This window comes from Cyclopterus lumpus, chromosome 11 (genome assembly GCF_009769545.1).
Source record: "Cyclopterus lumpus isolate fCycLum1 chromosome 11, fCycLum1.pri, whole genome shotgun sequence".
Taxonomy (NCBI): Eukaryota; Metazoa; Chordata; class Actinopteri; order Perciformes; family Cyclopteridae; genus Cyclopterus; species Cyclopterus lumpus.
Window position 1 is genome coordinate 4,430,838 of NC_046976.1, and position 22,910 is coordinate 4,453,747.

The window sequence follows — 22,910 nt, forward strand, 5'->3', positions numbered from 1 at the left end:
ACGCTCTTCAATCCCGACGCCCACCTGATGTTAATTCACAGCCTATCAGCTGTGGCCGGGAGGTGGGTGGTGGTGGTGGTGGGGGGCGCTCAGTGGGAGGGGAAGCCCATCTCGACTCCAATAAGGCGTCTGACAGTGAAGACGTGGCTGCGGATACAAAACACATGCTAATGAGCTGGAGCCTCTAGGTGGAAAATGGGTCCAATAAACGGAACTTCTGTGGGGAACTCGACCCCCGCCTGTGTAATGACAGTGTTACATTGCAGCAAAGTGGCAACCTCCACCCACACGGCACAACTGCACCAGATCCACCGCCCTTCCTCCCGACCGCCCCCTTCTGTCTGTTGGCCGACAAATAACCACCCAGCTCCACACGGCCTCCACCCCGCCCCCCTCCGTCACTGCCAGCCTGCGACACATTCATATTTAGCTTGACAGCATGCCCTGCTGGGCCTCCACTTGCCAAATGGCGGGCATCAATGGCAGCATATGGACACAGAGTCTGTATGCACGGCATTCACATCTCAGACACACCCGTGAGACTCTCCCTGTATAAAAAGATATATGTTTGTGGGGGGTGGGGGGGGTTGTTTTTCAAAAGTACCGCATCTGTGTGGGTTTTGGTGTCATCAGTATGCGTGACACTGCACCAGTAGACTAGCAACAAGCCAGAGCGATGCCAGTGGGCGGGCGTCCACGAGAGACGCTGCCGCTAACTCGCTTCATCTCGCCGTATTTCACATTTCAGGACAAAGAGTGTTAAAAGGTTGAAGTCGTGCAACATACAGCGAGAGCAGGTTCGACGTCTGGGGGACTCGCCAGCTGGATGTGGAACTGCACAGTGTGGCGAAGCAAACAAATGCAGGGTTTAGGGGGGGAAGGAGGAGGAGGAGGAGGAGGAGGAGGAGGAGAAGAAGCCTCAGCAGGCTGAAGATGACGAGATGGGAGTCGGCAGCCGCCCCCTTCTTCCCCCGTCACTGTGCGGGAGGGTGATGGAGATTATGTAACTCGAGCACCTCCACCAGCCCGCCGTACTCGGCCCGGCCACGTGCACACACACACACACACACACACACACACACACACACACACACGCACACGCACACACACGTCAACAACACTGCTCCTCCTCACAATATCTTTGTGTTTTGTTGGTCGGACACAAATGACCTTGAGGGCGACTTCCCCTCCCACAAACTGTTTTCTGGTTTTGTGTAGCCGGGCCAATTAATAATAAAAACAAATGTTAATTGCAGCCCTCTAAACGATTAGTTAATAACCTTAAAATTAAATATGCAACAATTGTGACATCAATTATTATTAAAGAAAATACAATGCAGTAGTTTGTTTTATATCATAATTAGTGGAATGACAAAATATGAAGTATGAAGACAATACATTTTTTTCTAGCCCAAATAATGAATGAATCCAATATTTAGTCAGATTATCCATTAAATGCTGTTGGTAGAGCTGAAAACTCAGATACCATCCATCAGGTAATTTGTCACTGAAACAACATCAACAGTTTTGTTGTTGATTAATGGTTATTAAAGTTATTTATCATCCAACAATCGCCGACTTCCCACAACTCAAATGTAAAGACTTACGTTTGAGACAACAATGACATCTGAAGATGTCATGTTGAGCTTGTGATGGGCATTTTATAGACAATCTATTAATTATAGTAGAGGCTTCTTCTGTATAATTACATCAGTATCACTCCAGAAAGAAAACAGGCTTCACATGACAATGACTCTATTATTAAACCTCTCCTCCGATAATCAGCAGCAGCTGGGCGATGCATGAGCTCTGCAGACTTCTGTCACTTTCCAAGGGAAGTGTGTTGATCTTATCTCAGCCTTTTTCTTTCATCTCCCTTTCCTGCGGGAGGAGACGCAGCCTTTCTGCAGCCCTCAGCAGCTGACCCATGCAATAAGCGGCCATAAAAAGGTCACCGTCAGCATCCGACACATCCTCTATTGTTACGGACACGCCCGCACGGAGAGGCGGCCTCGAGGGAGACCAACCCGGCCTGAAAGCGGAGGCCAGACTGAGAGACTGGCTAGTGTTATGAAGGGCTCCCAGACGATGATGCGGAGCAGAGGAATCCCCTCACAAGCGTCCGTACCGAGAGAGTCCCATTACCCTGCAGTCCATCATCATCAGCTGGCTGAGAGGGGAGCGAAAAGTGACTTCCCTCCCTCCCTCCCTCCCCTGCCTCACATTAGCCGGACTGAGGCTAATGCCGGAGTGGCTCGCTCTGTCAAACGTAACCGACACGGAAACACGGAGAAGACGAAAGATGGGAGACCAAGGAGACGGGCGTGGCAGGGAATCGAGCCACCGAGACGACCTGGAAATCCCCCTCATGATGCTTCCTCCAGGGAACGTTCAAACACATTAATTGATTGCATATAAAGTGTGTTCACGTGATATTGTTCAAAGCGTATTTGCGAGCGTGGAAAAAAGAGCATTTCCCATCAGCCTGCATAAAAAGGGCGTCACCCGGGTTTGTTTCACTTGTTGATGGACAGGTGAAGCAACAAGGAGGAGTTCATTGAGGCTATTTGAATGACTGAAAGTGACTCGAAGATTTGATCTGTTAGTTTCATCAGGAAACACTCCAAATGTTGACTCCAATGTCAAAGTGTTTGGCCTTTTTCTCGCTTTTCTTGTTGCTATAAATTGAATATCTTGGAGTTTTGGATGAAAAAGAACCCACCACACTCGGAGACATCATCTTGGACATTTTTTTGGGATAAAAGGTTACAAAATCATGAAAAATGTCCCAAGAGAGGTCTTTCTTTTGTCGGATCAACATTCCCAAAAAAAAAAAAATTTAAAAAAAAATTGTTTTGCATATTCGCGTGGACCCCAGAGATTGTCCTTGGCCCTTGGAGGAGTCAGACAAAGCTTGTTTTCGATGAATTATTTAGTATCAATGACGGACATTTATTCTTTTGAATCTTTAATTTCAAAGATGAATAATTTACCATGGGATGTTTTATGAAGTCTGGGCTAATTTTTTTTTTACTTTGCAGAGAGAGAAACATAACCAAACACGTTAAACTGCATTTCATTGCCGAGTTTTTTTGGAGCTCCTTGTGCTCAGGTCTTTTTTCACAATTAAGAAAAAATATATATAGATATAGAAATGTAATTATGTCTCAGTGAGGTACACACAGGTGTCATAATTATTCTCTGGCGACGCCTGTCCATCAGTACAGATAGAGAGCAACAAGGTGAGAGGAAGAGGAAGAGGAGGGGTTGGTGTAACAAACCAAAAACAAAGCATTCAAGCAAGTTCTGGGAGATAGGGGCAGGGAAAGAGGGGGGCAGAGAGGGGGAGAAAGAGAGGGAGGGAGGGAGAGGGAAGGAGAGATGGAAGGAGGGAGGGGGGAGAGAAAAAGGGAGGGAGAGGGAGAGAGAGAGGGAGAAAGGGAATGAGAGAGGGGGAGAGAGAGAGGGAGGGAGGGAGAGAGGGAGAAAAGGAGAGATGGAGAGGGGGAGAGAGAGAGAGAGAGAGAGAGGGAGAGAGGGAATGAGAGCGAGGGAGAGAGAGGGAGCGGTCGCCCCCTCAACTGGTGGATATGTTGAATGACAATGTAAGAGTTAAAAAACACCGCCTTACTTAGAGCTTCGGGCGGGCGACCTTAATAATGCACGTCTATAAAAGAAAAAATTAAAAAGACAAAGAAATGCTGACAAACGCACACAAGATGTTCACCTCGAAGCAGAAATGTGGATTTAGTTGTTCCAGCTGCCCGTTCCATTTTCTAAAGATAATAACAACACATATTAGAGGACACGTGTCATTACTCCTTCCCTCGTAATACTTTCGGTCGAGGCTGCAAACAAATTAAATATTGAACACACACACACACACACACACACACACACACACACACACAGGTTTGGTAACTGTACAGCGCTGCTGCCCCCGCAGGACTCTGTAGGTGGAAGAAGCAGCAGACTGGAGGCAACTGATTATTGGGACTGCGTGGGCACCCTTGTGAAAAATTGATATAACAAGAACTCGGCTGGGTGGGTAGAAAAGTGCACGGTTGTCTGTGTGTGTGTGTGTGTGCGGGGAGGGGGGGTTGGGTTTAATGGTGCAGGCGGGGAGGAACGTGAATGTAAATATTACCGCTACCCTCTTTTCAGACCACACACACACACATACACACTTTTTAACCCCCCCAAAAAACAGAAATCTGCCGGCTCCAAACACAAAGCAGAGAAGCAGCCCCGAGGAAGACTAAATAATGAGTTCCTTCCCTCACAGTCACAAATCACGAAAGATGAGAAGCCAGTTTTATTCCAGATGCTGTAAAATACAATCACGAGCTGCCCAGAAGAATCTGCAACGACCGTCTTCATCAGCTGATCTCTTTAGTCTTTCCTCACTTAATTCATGAACCTGAAGGGCACTAATTCAGTCCGAAGGCTCTGGTGGTTATTAACACGATATTACAGCGGGAAGGAAACATTTCTGCTCCGTACAATTCCTCTAATATCGTTTTTTTCTTCTTACAACTTACTGGTGTCATGTTTGCATTTTAAAAATAAATAAATAAATAAAACGGGAGTATCTCTCTTAGGTTAAACTTGTCATAATTGGGCAAAATATGCATTATTATGCGTGTTGGAACACAGTGATTTATTCACCAAAATTGCCAAACACAATTTCCCAGAGTGAGGTCTTCAAAGTGTTTGTTTTGTATCTGACTGAGCAGTACCAAAAAGAAAAGGATATTCAGTGAACTATCACATTAAACAGAGCTAAGCAGTATTCAGATACTTTACTTAAGTAAAAGTACTAATACCACATTGGCAAAATACTTTATTACTTATTACTTTATTACATGTAAAAGTTCTGCATTTTAAAGTAGAAACACATAACACTGGTGAGTGATATGTTATTATATATTATATTATTATAATGCATTAATGTTTGAGCAGCATTTCCCAGTCATTTTTAAATATGTAATAAAGGACTGTAACCAACGAGTATTGTCATTTTAGATTTATCTGTCGATCGTTTCCTTGATGGATCCATAAATGTTTTGATGATATAACATCATCTTGAAAATAATGAGAAATGCTCTTAAATTATTTAATTGACTGTGATTGAAGACGAAGGAAAGCAGTACATTGTAAATCTGAAGAGACATCAGTTATTAGTTATAAATTATGAGTTATCAGTGGGACGTAGAGGACACTGGTAAAGTACTATACTGGCTACTGTTTCAGAGGAGAAGTTAAAACATTGAAATTCAGCAGCTAGTCTGCCTGAACACAAGCGCCCGCTTTTTTATTTCTGTCTTTCGGAAGCAAAAAAGAAAAGAAAAAGTGGAAGTAAAACAAGCTGCACGTCAAACTTCCAGTCAGCGTCTCGACTTCCCTCCGGGTGCCGAGGTGCTGCGACACAGAACTAACCCAGCTCAGCGGCTGGCGGCCGGTCCGAGGACGGAGCTCGTGGGACGCCGAGCACGTTTCATTTGGACTTTAGAGCGAAAAACTCAAATGTGCACACATACACTGAGCTTTGTGCATCAGCCGAAGAGGATGAAGGAGGAGGAGGAGGAGGAGGAGGAGGAGGAGGAGGAGGAGGAGGAGGAGGAGGAGGAGGAGAGGGCGTCGCAACAATTTCACCACCCAAGAAAATCTGTATTTTTGTTACTGTTACTTTTAATATACTTATCTCTGTTTTATGTTTCTTTATTGTTGTGACTTGGATAGTCTATGAAACATTATTAATTTCTTTTCTTTATACTTTATTTATTCATGTTTTTCAAGTCTTTACTTTGGCTGGTTTCAGAAATAAAATAAAGATAAACAACATTTTACAGTTCTATGCCAACTGGGTAATTCATTTCCTGAGGAAGACAGTGGGATACGATCAAAAGCTCCAGAACTGACAGTGACTGGACCTTGAGGTGAGATGACCAACGAGGCCATTGAAGTGAATATCTTAACCAACAAAACAAGCAATATTAAAGGAATAGGTTGACATCTTGGGAGTGGGAAGAGAACATTGACCACGCTCGTGTGTAGAGAACACGTTGAGCTACAGCCAGCAGCAAGTTAGCTTAGCTTAGCATAAAGACTGGAAACGGGTGGAAAAAAGAGCTGGCATGACTCCGTCCGAAGGTAAGAAAACACACCTGCCAGCAGCTCTAAAGCTCAGTAATTAACATGTTATATTGCATTTGTTTACAGGACATAACATGTTAATAAGTGAGTTGTAGAGGTGCAATGTGTGTTACATCGAGACAGCGCCAGGCTAGCCGTTTCTACCCGTTTCCAGTCTTTATGCTAAACTAAATGAATAAGTGTATTTCTCAAAATGTCAAACAACGTCCTTAAATAGAACTTCCCTTAAAGCAAATTATTAATAGAAGGTTCTTGAAAAAATTAATTGCAACGACAATGAAAATAATTGTTAGTTGCGACCTAGTTCATTAATAAACTCGTTGCCCTCAGGTTGACACTTATACACGCAGAAGCTAATCACTTAAAGGCGCAGGATCCGAGACCGTGAGCATTTCGATTGCCTCTCAACGGCTCCCCTAGCTAATAATGCTAAGATGCCGTTACTGTGTGTGTGTAGCCGCCGCACGGGAGCAGAGCGGCGGCCTCAAGCTAATCGGTGGCGCCCACATGCACTGAAACATGCAGGAGAGCGAACTTCACTCTGCTCAGGCCGACGTCACTCATTCAGTGTGTTAAATACAGCTCCACCAACCACACAGTCTCAGAGAACGGAGCGCTTCACAGTGACAGTTCAAAACAGAAAAATAAAGCTTCATCACAAATTAAACAGACGTTAGTCGGTTTCCGATAGCGCGGCCCGGCGCCTTGAAGGCCCTGGCAAACCTAAACCGAAAGCAGCGCTCTGCCCTTGTTGGTTACCGTGGCGCCGCGGCTGAGTGACAGCACACTGACTGTTTCCTGTCTATGTCGTTCACTTTGTCGAGAGCCTCGTCTCACTCAGTTTGACGCGAGTGGAGGTGTTTCCCTCTCTGGACTTTTATCAGATGTTGGAAAAAAAAAAAAACATCACATACAAACTAAATAGTGTGCTGCACACACGTCTGACACCAGCCTGACACCAACGCCCCTTCAGCTCCTTCATAGCGATAAATAATGCAGGACGTGTCACTTGTTCCGAATGTTTCACAACAGTCTATAGGACAAAATGTTCATTTCTTACCCTGCTGTTGTTTCATGGAACAAGCACTCAGAAGCTCCTGTTTGGGACAAATGAACAACAAGTGCACAGACACACACTCACTCCAGTGTCAACACAAGCAGTCACAAGTCTGTGTTTCCGCCCTATCAGCTGTGACTCTGCAGCGGCGAGGGGCGGTTTCCTATGAACAATGTGACGAGGAGGGGAATTCCTGTAAGGCTCAGGAAGAGCGGGGAGGGGGGAGGGGGAGCCTGCCCAAACAGAGCAGGCCGGGTGACATCACTTAAACCGGCTTTGGCACCCTTCAGGGGATCCTTCTACCTCGCTCCGTCCCTCTTGCTGTTTGTGTCGGAGGGGGAGGAATCTAATGTGCCCTGCCAACTGCTGGTTGCCCAACAGCTCACTCACCGGGTGAGGAAGGCTCTCAGCTCTCATCCTACGGCTTCTCTTTTATATCCTTCTCAGGAAAGAGGTCAAATCCGAGCAGTCGCGCAGTTTTGTTTTGCTTTCAGCGTGTCAGATATAATAGAATAATAGAACACACACACACACACACACGAGCACTCAAAACACATTTTTGACAGAAGGGGGACTTTAAGTTTTTAGATATATATATTTGTTATATGGCCTGTACATTTAACCTCACTGCACTGAAAAAAAAAGGAAGCCCCCTCTGCTTTGTTTTAGGATGAGTCATTTCGGGGATTCTGAGGGTTTTACAATTTGGCCGCAAAAAAGAGGTTCCGAAGAAAAACTCACAGAGCCAGGGACAGCAAACAGTGTGACCAAGCAGTTTCTGCAGTGTCATCGCCGGGGCAAAGATGATAAATACTTCACAGGCAAAGACTCTAGAATCAACAACACGCTCTGTAATTAGACAGCATAGAGTTGGTGTTGGCGGAAAATAAGCACTGAGTCACTGAGACGGCCTCTGCTGTTCTTAAAAATGACCTAAGGAGGGATCACCGTGGATGCTGCCCATGTAAGTGTTTGTGACGGTGCGTGGAGAGGTGGAGTTGGAGGTGGAGGATGCACCGCCTCGTCCCCGTGGGAACAATCAGAGTTAATGACAGCTGAGCCGGAGATAATGCAACAGGGCCTACATCAAGTAATCCAGCTAGTAGCCTCTAATGCTCTGCCCTCCGTGCGTGCTGGGTTAAAGCGGTCTGGAAAATACACCTACACACACACACACACACACACACACACACACACACGCACGCACACACAGTCAGTCAGTCAGCTCGGATAAAGTCGTGAATTGGATCGTCTTTTGTTGCTAAAAATGTTTCTGTCCTCTCCGCATACAACCAGACGCCCACGCTGACCCCTTCATATCCTGAATACCCAACTGAAACCAATCCACAACCACGGTGAGGGGGGGGGGGTCACTATTTCTGTATAGTCTATAGACACTATACAGAAAGCTCCCATCATAACCTTCTTTTCACTTTCCTCTCAAAAATTAACGCGTACAGTCGCGGTCAGAACCGCACACAAAGGCCACATTCACACGTCCCTTTGTTCATCCGGTAGGAGCAGAATTTTTGGGCAAAAATACTTAAACTTTTATCAGAAGCAAAATGTCAAACTGCAGTCAGAAACCAATGCGCCAGAAAGTGGATGGTTCCTTTTCAAATAACATTTCAGTTTCATAAGCTTATTGTATTTCAGCAGGATATTGACAGCAGGACTTTTACTTGTTGAATATTTTGTAATAAAAGTATTAGTAATTTTACCTATTTAAAGGATATGAATAGTTGCTCCACAGCTGCTAAAATTCCAGAGGAGCCTGAACACAAACACTTATCATCAGAGACACATTTATAGCTCACAGGCATCGGTGCAACCGTGAGTCCAATCGGGGGAATCTCACACGTATCTTGCCAATAAGTTTCATCCGGTTGACAGATGATGCTCTCCAATCTCTGAATTTAATCACAGCGCCATCCTCGCTACGGGAGGAGAAACTATTGCAGCTGCCAAGCCTTCTAGGAAAAGAGACAACTCTTAATCAGATCTGGAGCTTATAATGCTGAGCGCAGCAAGAGGCAGCGGGTGGAACAAAAGGCAGTGGGCCTGGACAGGAAATAAGGATCTAAACGCTATGGAGGTCATTGATCATGTTACAAAACAGCAGTGGTATCCTGCTCAGGATCAGCTTCTGTATCTGGGCTGCCTCTCACCTACCTTCTTCCGTCTTCTTCCTCCTTTCTGCTGTTTCGATTGCAAAACAGCCTCCCCATCCGCTGCCTCCCACTGCTCACGCCTGAGGGGAGGAGCTGAGGTGTTAATGAAGGCTGTTGTGATGCAAGTCTCTGTGAAGTGTTGTTCGTGGAAACATGTGACACATCGCCAGCATGAAATTTCACTATGATTCAATTCAAAGCAATGTCCATTTTTGGCTTGTCTTGATTGTGAAATAAAGACATCATTATTATTTCAGCTGTACCTGGTTTAGCCAATAAGAAGCTACTTGATTATTCATTGTACAATGTGGTGCATTGTGGTTCAGCCATACAGTGTTGTCACAGTGTGGTTCTGCCATCTAGTATAATAATAATAATAATAATAATAATAATGATAATAATAATAATGCAGTATGTTGTTACAGCGTGTTGTTACAGTATGTTGTTCCAATCTGTTGTTACAATATGTTATTGTTACAATGTGTGTCTCTCATGCAGTGTGGTGTTACAGCGTGTTGTTACAGCGTGTTGTTACAGTCCGTTATTGTTACAATGTGTTTCCCTCATGCAGTGTGTTGTTACAGCGTGTTGTTACAGTGTGTTGTTACAGTCTGTTGTTACAGTCTGTTACAGTGTGTTGTTACAGCGTGTTGTTACAGTGTGTTGTTACAGTCTGTTGTTACAGTGTGTTGTTACAGTGTGTTGTTACAATGTGTTGTTACAATGTGTTTCCCTCATGCAGTGTGTTGTTACAGTGTGTTGTTACAGTGTGTTGTTACAATGTGTTTCCCTCATGCAGTGTGTTGTTACAGTGTGTTGTTACAGTGTGTTGTTACAGTGTGTTGTTACAATGTGTTTCCCTCATGCAGTGTGTTGTTACAGTGTGTTGTTACAGTGTGTTGTTACAATGTGTTTCCCTCATGCAGTGTGTTGTTACAGTCTGTTGTTACAGTCTGTTGTTACAGTCTGTTGTTACAATGTGTTGTTACAATGTGTTTCCCTCCAGACTCCCACATGGCTCTCCTGGAGCTGCTCTGAGGCTCTCTCTGGTTTCTCTCTCCCTGGATGCCACCACACAACCATCTGCTTTTATAACTCATTCAGCACATACACACTGTAGTATATGCATGACTAGTGCCGCATGTAAACACAGAGAGACATGTTTCAACAGTGGCCATAACAGACCGCATTGTGTATGTCAACCAGTGAGGCGGTAAGAGTCAGAAAGTAACCTCTTAAAAGGAGTCAACCTTCTGTTTAAAGAAACCCATCACTTAACAATATTGCTCAGCACAGAAACAAGCCTGAATGACTGCATGGTGGTGAGCATGGTCCAAAAACTGTATATGAGCCATTTGACTGTTATCGTCTTACCGGTATCAACGTTACTGTTGTCCATAATACATATTAGGGGTGCAATTAACAATTATGTGCATTATCTCATTCAATCAATGAATTGTTTGGTCAATAGAATGTCAGTGAAACACGCCTTGCAGAATTTCTTGAATCTCAAATTGATGCCTCTGGATAACTTGCTTTGTCCAAGCTCCAGTCCCAAACCTCAGAATCCATTGATTTACTACCACATTTCAATCGAAGAAACGCAGGTTTCGACTGTCTGCCGAACCACCATCAAACATTCTGGTATTAAAGAAGCATATAAGCAGCTTTTGACCTTCGATATGGTTCTGATAGATACTGCCGCAGCGTCTTCCTCTGTGGTGTTATTGTTGCCACCCACCTCCACGCCATTCACTGCTGTTACTCTGTGCTTTCCTCTGCCATCATCAGTAGGCCGGAGGTAACGTTACATAACGACACCAAGCTCGAGAGACATGGCGTTTCCTCACTGTCTCTTTATGTTCCTCCTCCTCCTCCTCCTCCTCCTCCTACTCTAAATCCCCAATTTCCCCACCTTGTCTTCCCGTTCTCCTCCCTTCCTTCTGCCTCTTCACATCATCCTCAACCTCATACCCCACTTTCAAATGTTCTCCCTATCTCGTCTCTTTCCTGCCTCGACTGCCCACACTCCGTCTCCTCCGATGTTTAAAAACAGAACCAGGACGAGGAAACCAACAACATGTCTGTGTCTTATAAAAGTACTCACATGTTCACATACAACATATCAATGCATGTCCTAATCGGAGCTGCAACTAACTATCATTTTCACTATTGATTCATCTTTTTGCGAATAAAACGCACATCACAACTTCATAGAGCCTAAGATAACCTCTTTAAATGGCTTGTTTTGTTTCACCGATTTTCAGTTCATTATAATGTAGTGTAATGTAAAAAGCAGCTATGTCTGACATTTAAAGCACTGGAACCATGACATGATGACTAAATGATTAAATCGATAATAAAAATGTTTTTAAGTTGCAGCTCTACTCACAATAGTGTTTTTCTCCCAAGACAATAATAAAGTCTTCCCACACATTTTCCAGAAAATCTACAAAAACTAAAAGGAGGATGTATGCCCATTCCCACTTACGACCGCTAGTTTGTCGGTTTATTAAAATAAAACCGCTGGTGCCCTTAAACTATCAGAGAAGTAGACCAGGATGTAGCTAGAATTATAAGATGGGAATGGAAATGTGGCCTTTGTTTTGGTTCCATGTACTAAATTGAGGAACAGTGTGGTCTCCTTATTGCTCCAGAGATGATGGTTCTTTTCTCATCACTGGATGCTTCATGCTTGGTCAAAACGCCTGTTCCCATTTCACTTTTGTTTTTAATGATAGATCAACTCTTCCACCTCAGCTGAGCGTAAAAACTAATAACAATGTGATCCCTCTTTTTTATTCTAAATAAATGTATTCTAAAAGTTGTATTTTAAGAGCAAATTGAAAGAAAAACAGTGGAAACTTAAAGCGACCAACTGAGGAATCCTGCACCACTGGAGGATTAACGGAGGGAGGACGTTTCCGGGAGAGCTAATGAGATGACGCATGTAAAAAAAGAGCGTAATGTCATTACGGCGGAATTTAACAGGAAAGCAAATTAACAAAAGGATGTTTGCAAAAGGAATAGTCCGGTCAGGAGGAGTTCACGTAACGCGCTCATCCCGGGGGGCTACGGGGAGTCTGCTGATGAAGAACAAGCTACGAGTGTCTACGTTCAGCTCCTCTCTGTCTCCGGGGCCGAGCTGGTGTGGAAAGCAATATACAGATTTAAACTAAAAAACAACAACAACAACAACAAACGCTTCAGAAAACTTGTGGCCCTCGTGACTTCCGGATTATTTTCCTCTTTGAATTCAAACTGTAAAATCAGGACAGCTGATACCATCTGATAAGGCTTTGAAGCAGAAAGTAATGGTTACAGCTTCTCAAATGTGAGCATTTGTTTTTTGCTCGTCTTACATTCGAGTAAACTGAATAAATAAATACATATATTTTTTAATATTTTTTTTTGGGGGGGGGGTGGGGGGACTGTTGGTGGACGGACACCTTAAGCTGTAGGAGATTGATGGTTTTCTTTACACTATTTTCTGACTTTAAACCAGTAGATAGTTTGGACCCAGAGCCCCAAAACAATGTGTGAACAATTCAAATAAATATAATAACAACTGTATTCAATCAGAGCATCCCCCCCCCCCCCCCACACACACACACACACACACACACACACACACACACACACACTCACACAACTACTCATAAAAACACAAACAAAAAAGAAGTGAAATGATGCAATGAGAGAAAGAGAGAGACACGAGGAGGAGGAGACACGAGTCGTCCGAACGGCAGCCCGCTCCTGCATACCTGTTAGAGGGGACGAGGCGAGCCGCAGACAGTCCACACTTTGTCAGAAAGAAGCGCCGCCGCCGGCTGCTGCCGGCTTCTCCTCCCGGAGTCACTGGTGCTTTACCGGGGAGGGCGAGGAGGAGAGGGGGACACCTGACATACCCGACCCCGACAGTACAATAAAAAGTCAACAGACGCCGAGCGGAGAGCCGAGCGTCGGTCCTCCGTCCTCTCTCTCTCACTATCGCGCTCACCGGCGTCGCTGCGCTTTCACTTCTCACTCCTGCCTGCTTTCCTCCACTGTCAGTGTAGCGACCACGCTGCTGCTTCTTCCTCCTCCTCCTCCTCCTCCTCCTCCTGCCTGTTTGCCTTTGTTTTCCTTCTTCCTCTCTTCCTCCTTTTTTTTCCAAAAACAATCCCTACTCTTAAATCAGGGAAAGCCCTCCGTGCCGAGCGTTCCCTGTCCTAGAAAAAAGAAAAAGAAAACAAAGCAGGATGGAGGATCTAAATACAGCACTAATTCCTGCGTAACTCACACACATCAGATTAGCGGCTATAAACCTACTTGTGGCGCACAGCCTCCCACGGCCCCCGCAGAGGCTATAAATACTTCTCTATCCCAATCTGTGCATTGAGTATTTTTTTCTGACCAATAGGCCAAAAATGGTTCGATATCGATCCGCGTTGGTAAGAAAAGACTCCATCCGAAACGTGCGTTTTCTGTTTGCGTATGAATAAAATCTGCTAATTTGTGAGGTTTCGCAAATGCTGGTGACAGAGCAAGGCTAGCAACTGTTTCCAGCCTTTATGCTAACCACCTCCTTTTTAGATCATCTTATCAAATTCATTCTAACCCTTTTTCATAGGGTTACCCTATAACACTAACCCTTTTCATCTTTGGGTTACCCTATAACACTAACCCTTTTCTTCTTTGGGTTACCTTATAACACTAACCCTTTTCATCTTTGGGTTACCCTATAACACTAACCCTTTTCTTCTTTGGGTTACCTTATAACACTAACCCTTTTCTTCTTTGGGTTACCCTATAACACTAACCCTTTTCTTCTTTGGGTTACCTTATAACACTAACCCTTTTCTTCTTTGGGTTATGTGAACAACACACACACACACACACACACACACAGACACACACCATCAGACAGAACAACAACACATCCACTGCTGAGACTCATGGTTAGTCATGCCGTGTACATAATTAAAAAAAAAAAAAAATCAGAGCTCTAAACAATGCCCGGATTTCATTTTACAAGGCACACCTGAACCAGAGACTGAGTCACACATTGATGCCCTGCATCACACACACACACACACACACACACACACACACACACACACACACACACACACACTCCTTATTATTTATTTTGATAAAATGTGTGTTTTGGGATAGCCGCCAGCTTTGCTTAACGCTTCAACTGAAATCAACCAGAAATGCGAGGTCTAAAAATATCTTCTTTTTTTTTTTTTTTTTACTCGCTCTTACGCTCTGTTTCGAGGAGGAGAGACGTGGCTCAGAATCCCCCAGAGTCTCTCCCGCCCGTGAGGCATCCTGAAGCTCAGAACCCCCCCCCATCCCTCCCAACATCTCTTCCCATGGCAACAGCGGCTAAAGTAAGAGATGGCCCGTGTTACGCAAGAGGATAAAGCTCTGCCAGCAGGCAGGCACCCCTTCTTTCCCCTCCTCCTCCCCCCACATATTTTCACAGCCTCCCCGATTAACCCTCTTTACGTTTGCCCCTATATCGCTCTCCTAACCCTGACATCATCCCCCCCCTCTCTTTCACGCTCCTTTTCACACCCTCAACTCTGGCGCTCTGCCATCTTCCCCTTCCCCATCCTCGACTTGCCCCCCCCTTTCATCCTATCTCCTCCAGTCTTCTTCCGAGGCATTTCTCTTCAAAAGCTACAGTCAAACTGAGGCTTGATGTGAGCCCGTGACCCCGACGTTTCCCATCGTAGAGCCGCCGTCCCCATTGCAGGGTTCAAGACCGCCAATATCGATATAACGCTGCGTAGAGTGAGGTAAAACATACTCCGTAACTCGAGAAGTGACACTTTCACCGATGCAAAAATGTTTGCGTCCGAAGCCGGGGCGGAACGCGAAAGGTATCTCGAAGACGCATTGGTTCAGGGTTGTCGAGGGCAACGGCTCGTCACACCTCACTGCCAACTTGTCACTCCGCTCTTGCAGCACGCCGAAAGGTGGCAGCGGACAACCTCCTGACCCCGCTCTAAATAGAAGTGTGCGTACGTCTTTAAAACATTGATCCGACCTCGCCGACCTCGCCGACCCTGCTCAACCTCTCCCCTCCTCCCCGATGACTCACACCCTTTTCGGGGGGCTTTCAATCTTTCACCATCGACCCGCGGTGGTCGTTGGGCAGCCAAGGGCAAACTCCTCTCTCTCTTAGTCTCTTATTCTCTGACCCGATTGTTGAAGATAACATCGAGAAGCCTGCCATAAACATTCAGGAAAAGTTCTTGGAGGATTTGTGATGGGGCAACATTTTGAGAAACATTTGAGATGTTTATTTTTGTTGTTTATTTCTCTCACTATTAATTGAATATTCATTTATTAAATTTTTCTTTTGAGGGGGGGATTGTTTACTCAAGCAATATGTCAAGCAGAGGCTAGATACATTATTTGGCTCCAGCTTTTCAAATGTGAAGTTTTATAACATTGTAAATTGATTACAGAGAAGTTAATATATATATATATATATATATATATATATATATATATATATATATATATATATACATACACATACATACATATATATATATATATATATATATATATATATATATATATATATTTAAAATATGTGGATTGATTACGGACCTCGAGTCATAGCTTAGCATAACAACTGGAGGCAAGGCGACGTCTCAAGTTCACGAACACGCGCCTTGTTTTTATGTACAAGCCGACAGCAGCGTCGTGTGAACACACAAAGGGCATCCGTCTGCACGCCACAAAAGAAGGCCCGCTGCACTTTTCTCTATTATCATTTTAAAACGCCCGTTTTGCCGCTAAATGCAGAGCACCATGTCAAGCTTCCCACCCCCCCGAGCTTCTCCTCGGATCCCTGAGTGTTTAAGACGGGAGGACAAAAAGGAGGCGCCGCTCGAAAGAAGCAGCGAGGCTTCTTGCCGCGTGCCGATTCGTTTTTAAGAAAGCAGGCCGACACGTCGCTTCAGTTCTGTCGCCTGCAAGCAAAGCAACAGTATATGATAGTTGGTCGCCCCCCTCCCCCCGCCTCCCTGTGCACGTGGCCCCTACGCTGCTGTGCCCTGGTTGGCCGCTGTGCTGCAGCGATGATGGCGGCGGGCGTCCCACGCGGCGGCGAGAGAGACGGCGAGTGTCACTGTCGATAAGTGCAGCCCACGGCCTGACCTTAGGGAAGCCGTGCAGCCGGCCTCCGCCCTCCTGCCCACCCGCCCTGCACATCTGGTGGGCCCAGCGGCAGCGGACACGACTCCCCCAACTGAACCTGAAATGGAAGTTACTCACCCCCTCCCCCTCCCTTACATTTGCCTGTAATGTGTGTAATCAGTGAAGTAAATACACGCCCCACGATGCCGTGAGCAGAATTAAGACGCTGACACTGAATTAATTATGAGCTGTTGTGTCGCTGCGGCAAAAACAGCTTCATTGGCACGAGGGGAAATGGGAGTCAGCAGTTCTCCTGGCGACGGCCTTTTGAATCAATGCATGATCTGAGTGTGGGGGGGGGGGGGAGAGAAATGAGCCCTGAGGAACCTTCAGGGCTCGTCACTCGGAGGACGGGAGGAGGGAAACACCACATCTGAAGTGACGTCGGCACATTTCCACTATTTTCTCCTTCTGACCTCACTGCCCAGCTCTCTGCCACTCGGGTTGAGCCCGACGTGGACGTCTTTTACGTTCAGGAAACACTTGGTTGAGGTGGAAAAGTTGGTCACACGCGCAACGGAAACAAACCTAGCGAATCCATCGAGACGCGCACATGAAGCACCTAACCATCTACGACAGAGAACTATGAATTATATTTTAAAAAAGGGTTTTGTTGAGGCCACAGTGACCTTTGACCACCAAAACCTAAATCAGTGCGTTTCTGCTGATTTAAAAAAATTATTATTATCTGCAGTGAGTCAGCAACTGAGACGTGGCATTCACAGGTTGCCGGCAACATAAAAAAAATTTAAAAAAACGGCGGCGGCTGAAAACAGATTTTTGGAGCGATGAGGAGACTGCAACCTTCCTCAATTTAACTCTTAATCAGCTCACATGCCGCATGTCAAGAGCTGTGCCAGACGGAGGAGTGCTGGTCTGATGTGGTTGTACGACGGTAATTATCAATAGTTATCAATAGTTGCCGCTTGTTTTCCTAATTGATTAATCAACTAATCATTTCAGTTGGAGGAGAAAACTTGTCAAGTAAAGCGGGTACAGTTTCCTTTCCTTTGAGCACGGCGCCACTCTCATAATAATCCCAAACTTTCCATGCTCTCAACTATTCACTGTGCATTTACATCAGCATTTTTTATTTTTTTTACCAGTTTCCCTGAGCTCCCCCAGAATGCTCCTCTGCCCCCCCCCCCTCCCCCTGCACATTTGGGGGAGGTTCCAGCAGTAGGACACAAGGAACAGCACCTGCAGCCCGAGACTCATGCTGCTCTGTTTCCCTGGCAACCCCTACATCGGGCTTTGCATGTGCAAACCATTAAGCAATGCCAGCTCTGCATACACGCACGCACACACACACGCACACGGAAAAGCGCCCCCACACAACAAACCTTTTAAGGGTTTCCGGCTTTCTTGTTTTTTCCAAAAGCGTAAAAATGTTTGTTTTTTTAATTCTATGTTTTTTTTAAACTCCTGCAGTTTAACTGGAATCACATTCTCCCCCACAATCCTAAAAAATTAAACGAAAAATAACGACCCCCCCCCCCCCCACCCCTTGAGTTTCAGCAGCCCCTTGTCCAAACAGAGGCAGGTCTTGTCGCTGCGTATAGGAGCTCTCCGCCCCCATCTGTGTGTCGTGAGCACATCTCGGAAATAATGTGACATCCAGCCTCGCCAGCGCCGGGAGAATTTCTTCCACTATTCTGGGTCCCTGCGCTGACGTGAGCAGAGGCAGATCCTGCCCGGCCCCCACCCTGTTTTTATATTTTTTCCCCTTCCCTTAACTCGTCATTCCCACTCAGACGCTCACGCCTCTCCGAGTTGCCAACATCAATGCCACTCAGCAAAGTTTCCAGGAAGTGGCTCCACTGGGTGGGAGGGGGGGGGGCACAAAAGCTCACCTGTGGAGGGGAGAAAGGTAGCAACAAGTAGGGGGAAGGTCAACCGTTCGTTAGCGCCAATTTAACTCGGCTTCACTGAGCCCTTCACTTTGAAAAGTTTAAGCCCAATAATTTGATGTATTGGGCAGCAGATGAAGGCACACACACACACACACACACACACACACACACACACACACACAGACACACACACACACACAGACACACACACACACACGAAGGCCGTGGACAGTCAGGTCATCTGTTTTCAGGGGGCTGTAAACGGCAGTGTGGGTGGCGACGTGCACAAGCAGAGAATTTGCATTTGATTGAAAATGGTTTCAACTGTGATCATGTATATTTGGTTACAGTCACATTAGGATTAACCGGATGACCTTTGCGGTGCAGTAATACATTTTTTTAAACATTTTTTAAAGGGCCCCATTAAGATGAACAGATTCTCCGATATTCTGCCTTTGGTTCAACATTTTGAATGAGACAAATTACCATGGAAGACAAATGTCAGGTCAAAAAGATGGAAGAGCTCTGGGAAAATAAATGCTGTAGTCAAGTTTTCTCCATTAAATACATGCACAACAATGGAACTATGTACATTCCTGGTTAATTTTCTATTATCAATTAATTAAATCGATTTAATTGACTAGTCTACCAAACAAAGAAAACGGCCACAGGAGGAAGCGGAGAACAAGTATAGAAAAGTAAAGAATACCATTAAAATGAGTGTCTAGAAATATATAAATTAAAAAAAATAAAAAGTATTAAGTATTATTATTAGTATTAAGTATTATTATTATTATTTAAAGTAAAAACTCTTGCATTGAAAATCCAACTGAAACAAAAGTACACGACCGATCAAAGTGTACTTGAAGTACCAAAATACTTTAGAAAGGTGCTGATTAATTGTAACTCATTTTCCATTGATTGATCAAGAATTGATTAGCTAATTAAAAAACGTAGTTAATGATCATTTAAAAAAAACGTCATTAATGATCATTTTCCTAATATAAAGTGGCACATTGCAAACGTTTGACCGTCGGTCGGGCGTCTGGACATCCCCACAAATTAGCCAACTCAGAGATAATTGGTTTCCTCTGAACCAGATGTGACCAGGTGTTCCTGAGGGGCGGATTCATCACGAGGGTTCAGATGACAAACGGCCTGAGGGGATAACAAAAATGTAAAACACAGCGCCACCTGTGAGATATACGCCTCCCAATTAAGAGTTCACGCAAAATGGAGAAAAGGTGCACAAGATCCTGAAAAAAAAATCACTTTTTTTATATCCTCAAAACCTATATTTTGCAGAATGCCTGACCCACTGAAAGCAGCACACGCAGGGGGGAAAGCATTAAAGTATATTATTTTATTCCTCAGTCAATAAGAAGGAACAGACATTATCCCACATTTCAGGACTGGCAAAGTGAGCCATTTCTTTCACCGCATTCGGATTCATTCGCACAGGAATATGGCCATAAAGATGCCTCCCTGTCAAAGAGGAAGCCTCTCCGTTGGGTCGCACCAATTCAAACAGACATCCCTGAACTAGTTTCCGTCCGTCTGTTGTAGTTACTGTTGCTAAAACGCGGGTTTATTCCTGCCTCTGGTAGAGAAGTTCCCTTTGTGTGAGTGTGTAATTTGAAGGCACCGTACGGAAACACTGGTTTGGCTGCCTGTGCATGACACAACATGTACAAATCTGTTCGCCGGGGCCAACACGTTAACTCTTTCTCTGCATCTCTGAGGCATTGACTTAAGACAAAGGCTTCTTTTTTTTTTTTTTTTACGTATTAATATAAAAACAGTGATACTTAACTTATGGCCCCCGGTGCTGGGTCGCCTGCCTACAACTTTATTATTCACATTGAAAAGAAATGGAATTGTTTAAAAAAAAAAAAATAAGGTGTCAGAATAAACTCTAGCCTGTTTATATATATTTTATAGGATCTTTATAATGTACACCAGCTAAGCCCCTGAATGTCCTCAAATCCTAGAAATGATTCACTGTGATTCTGTAAAAGTGGCCCCTGTGCAGGGCAAAGCGAGTCGAGTATCCCTGGAGAGGATCGAGGCACCTTTTGTACACTTCTGTATGAACGGTCTAAGTTGCAGGGCGTACTCCACGGCAACGGTTGACTGACATTTCAGGGCCGGTGTTGCTCGGAGACGCTGATCCTTCCAAGCTAGGCTAGCTAGCTAGCTAGCTGCCGCACTGAGAGTAGCTCTTAAGACCCCAGTGCAGAAATACTCTGTTACAAGAAGTAGTCCTGAGTTTAAAATGTCGCTTGACGGAGCTCTGTGGGACATTCACAACATTCATAGAGCAGCAGACATCGATGTGCGATGTGGAGGGTCAGTGGAGTCATGCAACGCATCCTCAAACTGCTCGTGTGAGAGCTTATGAAGAAAAAAGGTATTCCTCGTTTTTTGTGCTAGTTAAGTTTCAGCCACAAAACTTTCCTCTATACGGTTCAGGAAAAAAAATTATAATCGTGATTTGGATCAAAATAACGATATTTTTCTTCTAATAACGGAAGCCAGGGCACAAAAATAATAAATAAATAAATAAATAATAAATAATAAATAATACGCCTTGACTTCTCGCTTCCCGTCGGGGGAATGAACAGTCAGAAGATTTCAACATTGTACGTTTCTCTGAACGCAAACTTTACGGTACATTGTGTGCAGAATTTTTTATTTAATAAAGACAATGTGAATGTGCCAATTTCTTAGAAAGAACCGATTTTGGATATGTGTTCAGTGCGTTTCCTACAAAGCCAAAGGTTACGGAGGCAGTGGTGTGGTATGCAAGAGACTCTGACTGTGGGATTACTAGAGATTGGGAAGGAACTTCATAGCAGGTTCAAGACAAAGCACAAGGCCCGGGATGGTGGGGGTGGGGGGCCAAAGAGCCGACAGAAGAAAAACCTCTCTGACCTTCATTTGAGACACTTTGAGGGTTAAAACGAAGCTCAAAGCGAGGGCCAGAGGAGCCGGACTCAAAGTGTGGCTTTAAAAGTAAACACACAAAGCACTCCGTGTCCGGCCGTCCTCGTGTTATCGGTTAACCCCCGATTAGTGCAGTTCATTCTGACCCTGGATATTTAACCAGCGACGAGGTCTGAGGCCCGGTCGATCATTAACAGGAAACTGTCGTCACTTTGCTGTAAATTACCGAGGCGGTGAGAAAAAGAAGAAGAAGAAAAAAAAAACAACCATGGAAATCTCCGTCAAGTCGTGGCTGGCGAAGGCAATTTTGCGGCCTGCTTCGAGCACAATAAAACCAAACAATAATCAGCCACCAGAGTTGAGGCAATAAAACGTGCACACTTTATTTCCGTGCATAAACATCCTCATCAGTGAAGCATGTCGGGGAGGGGGACTCCATCTTCCTGCTTTCGGCTTTATGGGTGTTAACATTTTCCAACTTGTTAAACTTAGCCCCCCCACACACACACACACACACACACACACTCACACAACCCTTCCACTGCCGTCGTTCACCATTCATCACGCAGCATGTTCTCCATAAAGACCTCTGGTTGGGCTCTGGTGTGTGGAGCCTTTTTTTAAATGTTTTATAGACAGGAGGAATGCAATAGTCAGTTCTATAAACACTGGTGTTGCTAACAAGTCTGGGCATTTTCAGGGGCACGCTGAAAAGCCAACACCACACACACGGACGACAACCGGCTGGGTGAGGACACCGGGAAAATACTCCAACATAAGTAAAAGTTGAAATATTAGCGAGTGTTTTTGTATTATATCTATGGTGTTCCTGGATTAACACCCCTGCTGCATTGATGTGCATGCTACTGTTTAACTCCTTTATAACCTGTTGGTGTAATCTATTTTATTTAGCTGAAGAGGAGTAAAGGAGTAAAAAGTACAACGGTTACCGACATTTCGTTGCCTCAGTACCTGGAATCTGTGCAATGACAATAAAGTTGAATCTGAATCTGAGATGTAGTGGAGCGCAAGTATAAAAATGGACAAAATGGAAATACTCAAGTAAAGTACAAGTACCTCAAATATAGTTTTAAATGCAGCACTTAATGTTAATGCATGAGTTACTTTCCATCACTGGAAGACGGCGACAGCAGGAGGAGAGAGAGAAACTACACTGAGTATCCCGGCAGAGGGAAAGCAGCAGAAAGGGAAACGAACCGCTCTCTACATAAACCCTAACATCTCATTGCTGTGAGTATTGTGTGTCTTTCTGCTGCCGTCCACAGACAGAGAGAGAGAGAGAGTCTGTCAGAGGGGGAAACCACTGTGTGTCCCTGCTTGGAGACCAGCTGTGTGACAAAAGTAAACACAGACTGGAGGAGGGAAGGGGGGGGGGGGGTGGGGGAAGGAGTTCCTAACTTCCTGCATTGCTGCCCACAAACTGCGTCATAGGTGTCCTGACACGCAAACACCGGGAGCGCACGAGCTGCATGCTCACAGGCCCTCGGGTTAGGGTTAGAAAGC

The 22,910-nt window shown here is 44.9% G+C and overlaps 1 protein-coding gene across 5 annotated transcripts in view; it reads right to left on the minus strand.

The window, feature by feature from the left end:
- The window catches only part of hivep1 (HIVEP zinc finger 1), a 46,407-nt gene that overhangs the window by 15,383 nt on the left and 8,114 nt on the right, over positions 1 to 22,910 (minus strand). For 2 of the 5 annotated variants that reach the window (XM_034545979.1, XM_034545974.1), the window contains exons 1-2: positions 7,217 to 7,357; positions 25 to 147 (exon numbers count right to left, since the gene is read on the minus strand). The exons of 2 other annotated variants lie outside the window; for them this stretch is intronic. In XM_034545979.1, coding sequence (XP_034401870.1) covers positions 25 to 147; positions 7,217 to 7,232 — 139 coding nt within the window. In that variant the 5' untranslated portion in view covers positions 7,233 to 7,357. Of the gene's footprint in view, positions 1 to 24; positions 148 to 7,216; positions 7,358 to 22,910 lie in introns of those variants that run through there. One more of the 5 variants, XM_034545977.1, reaches the window with a different exon arrangement.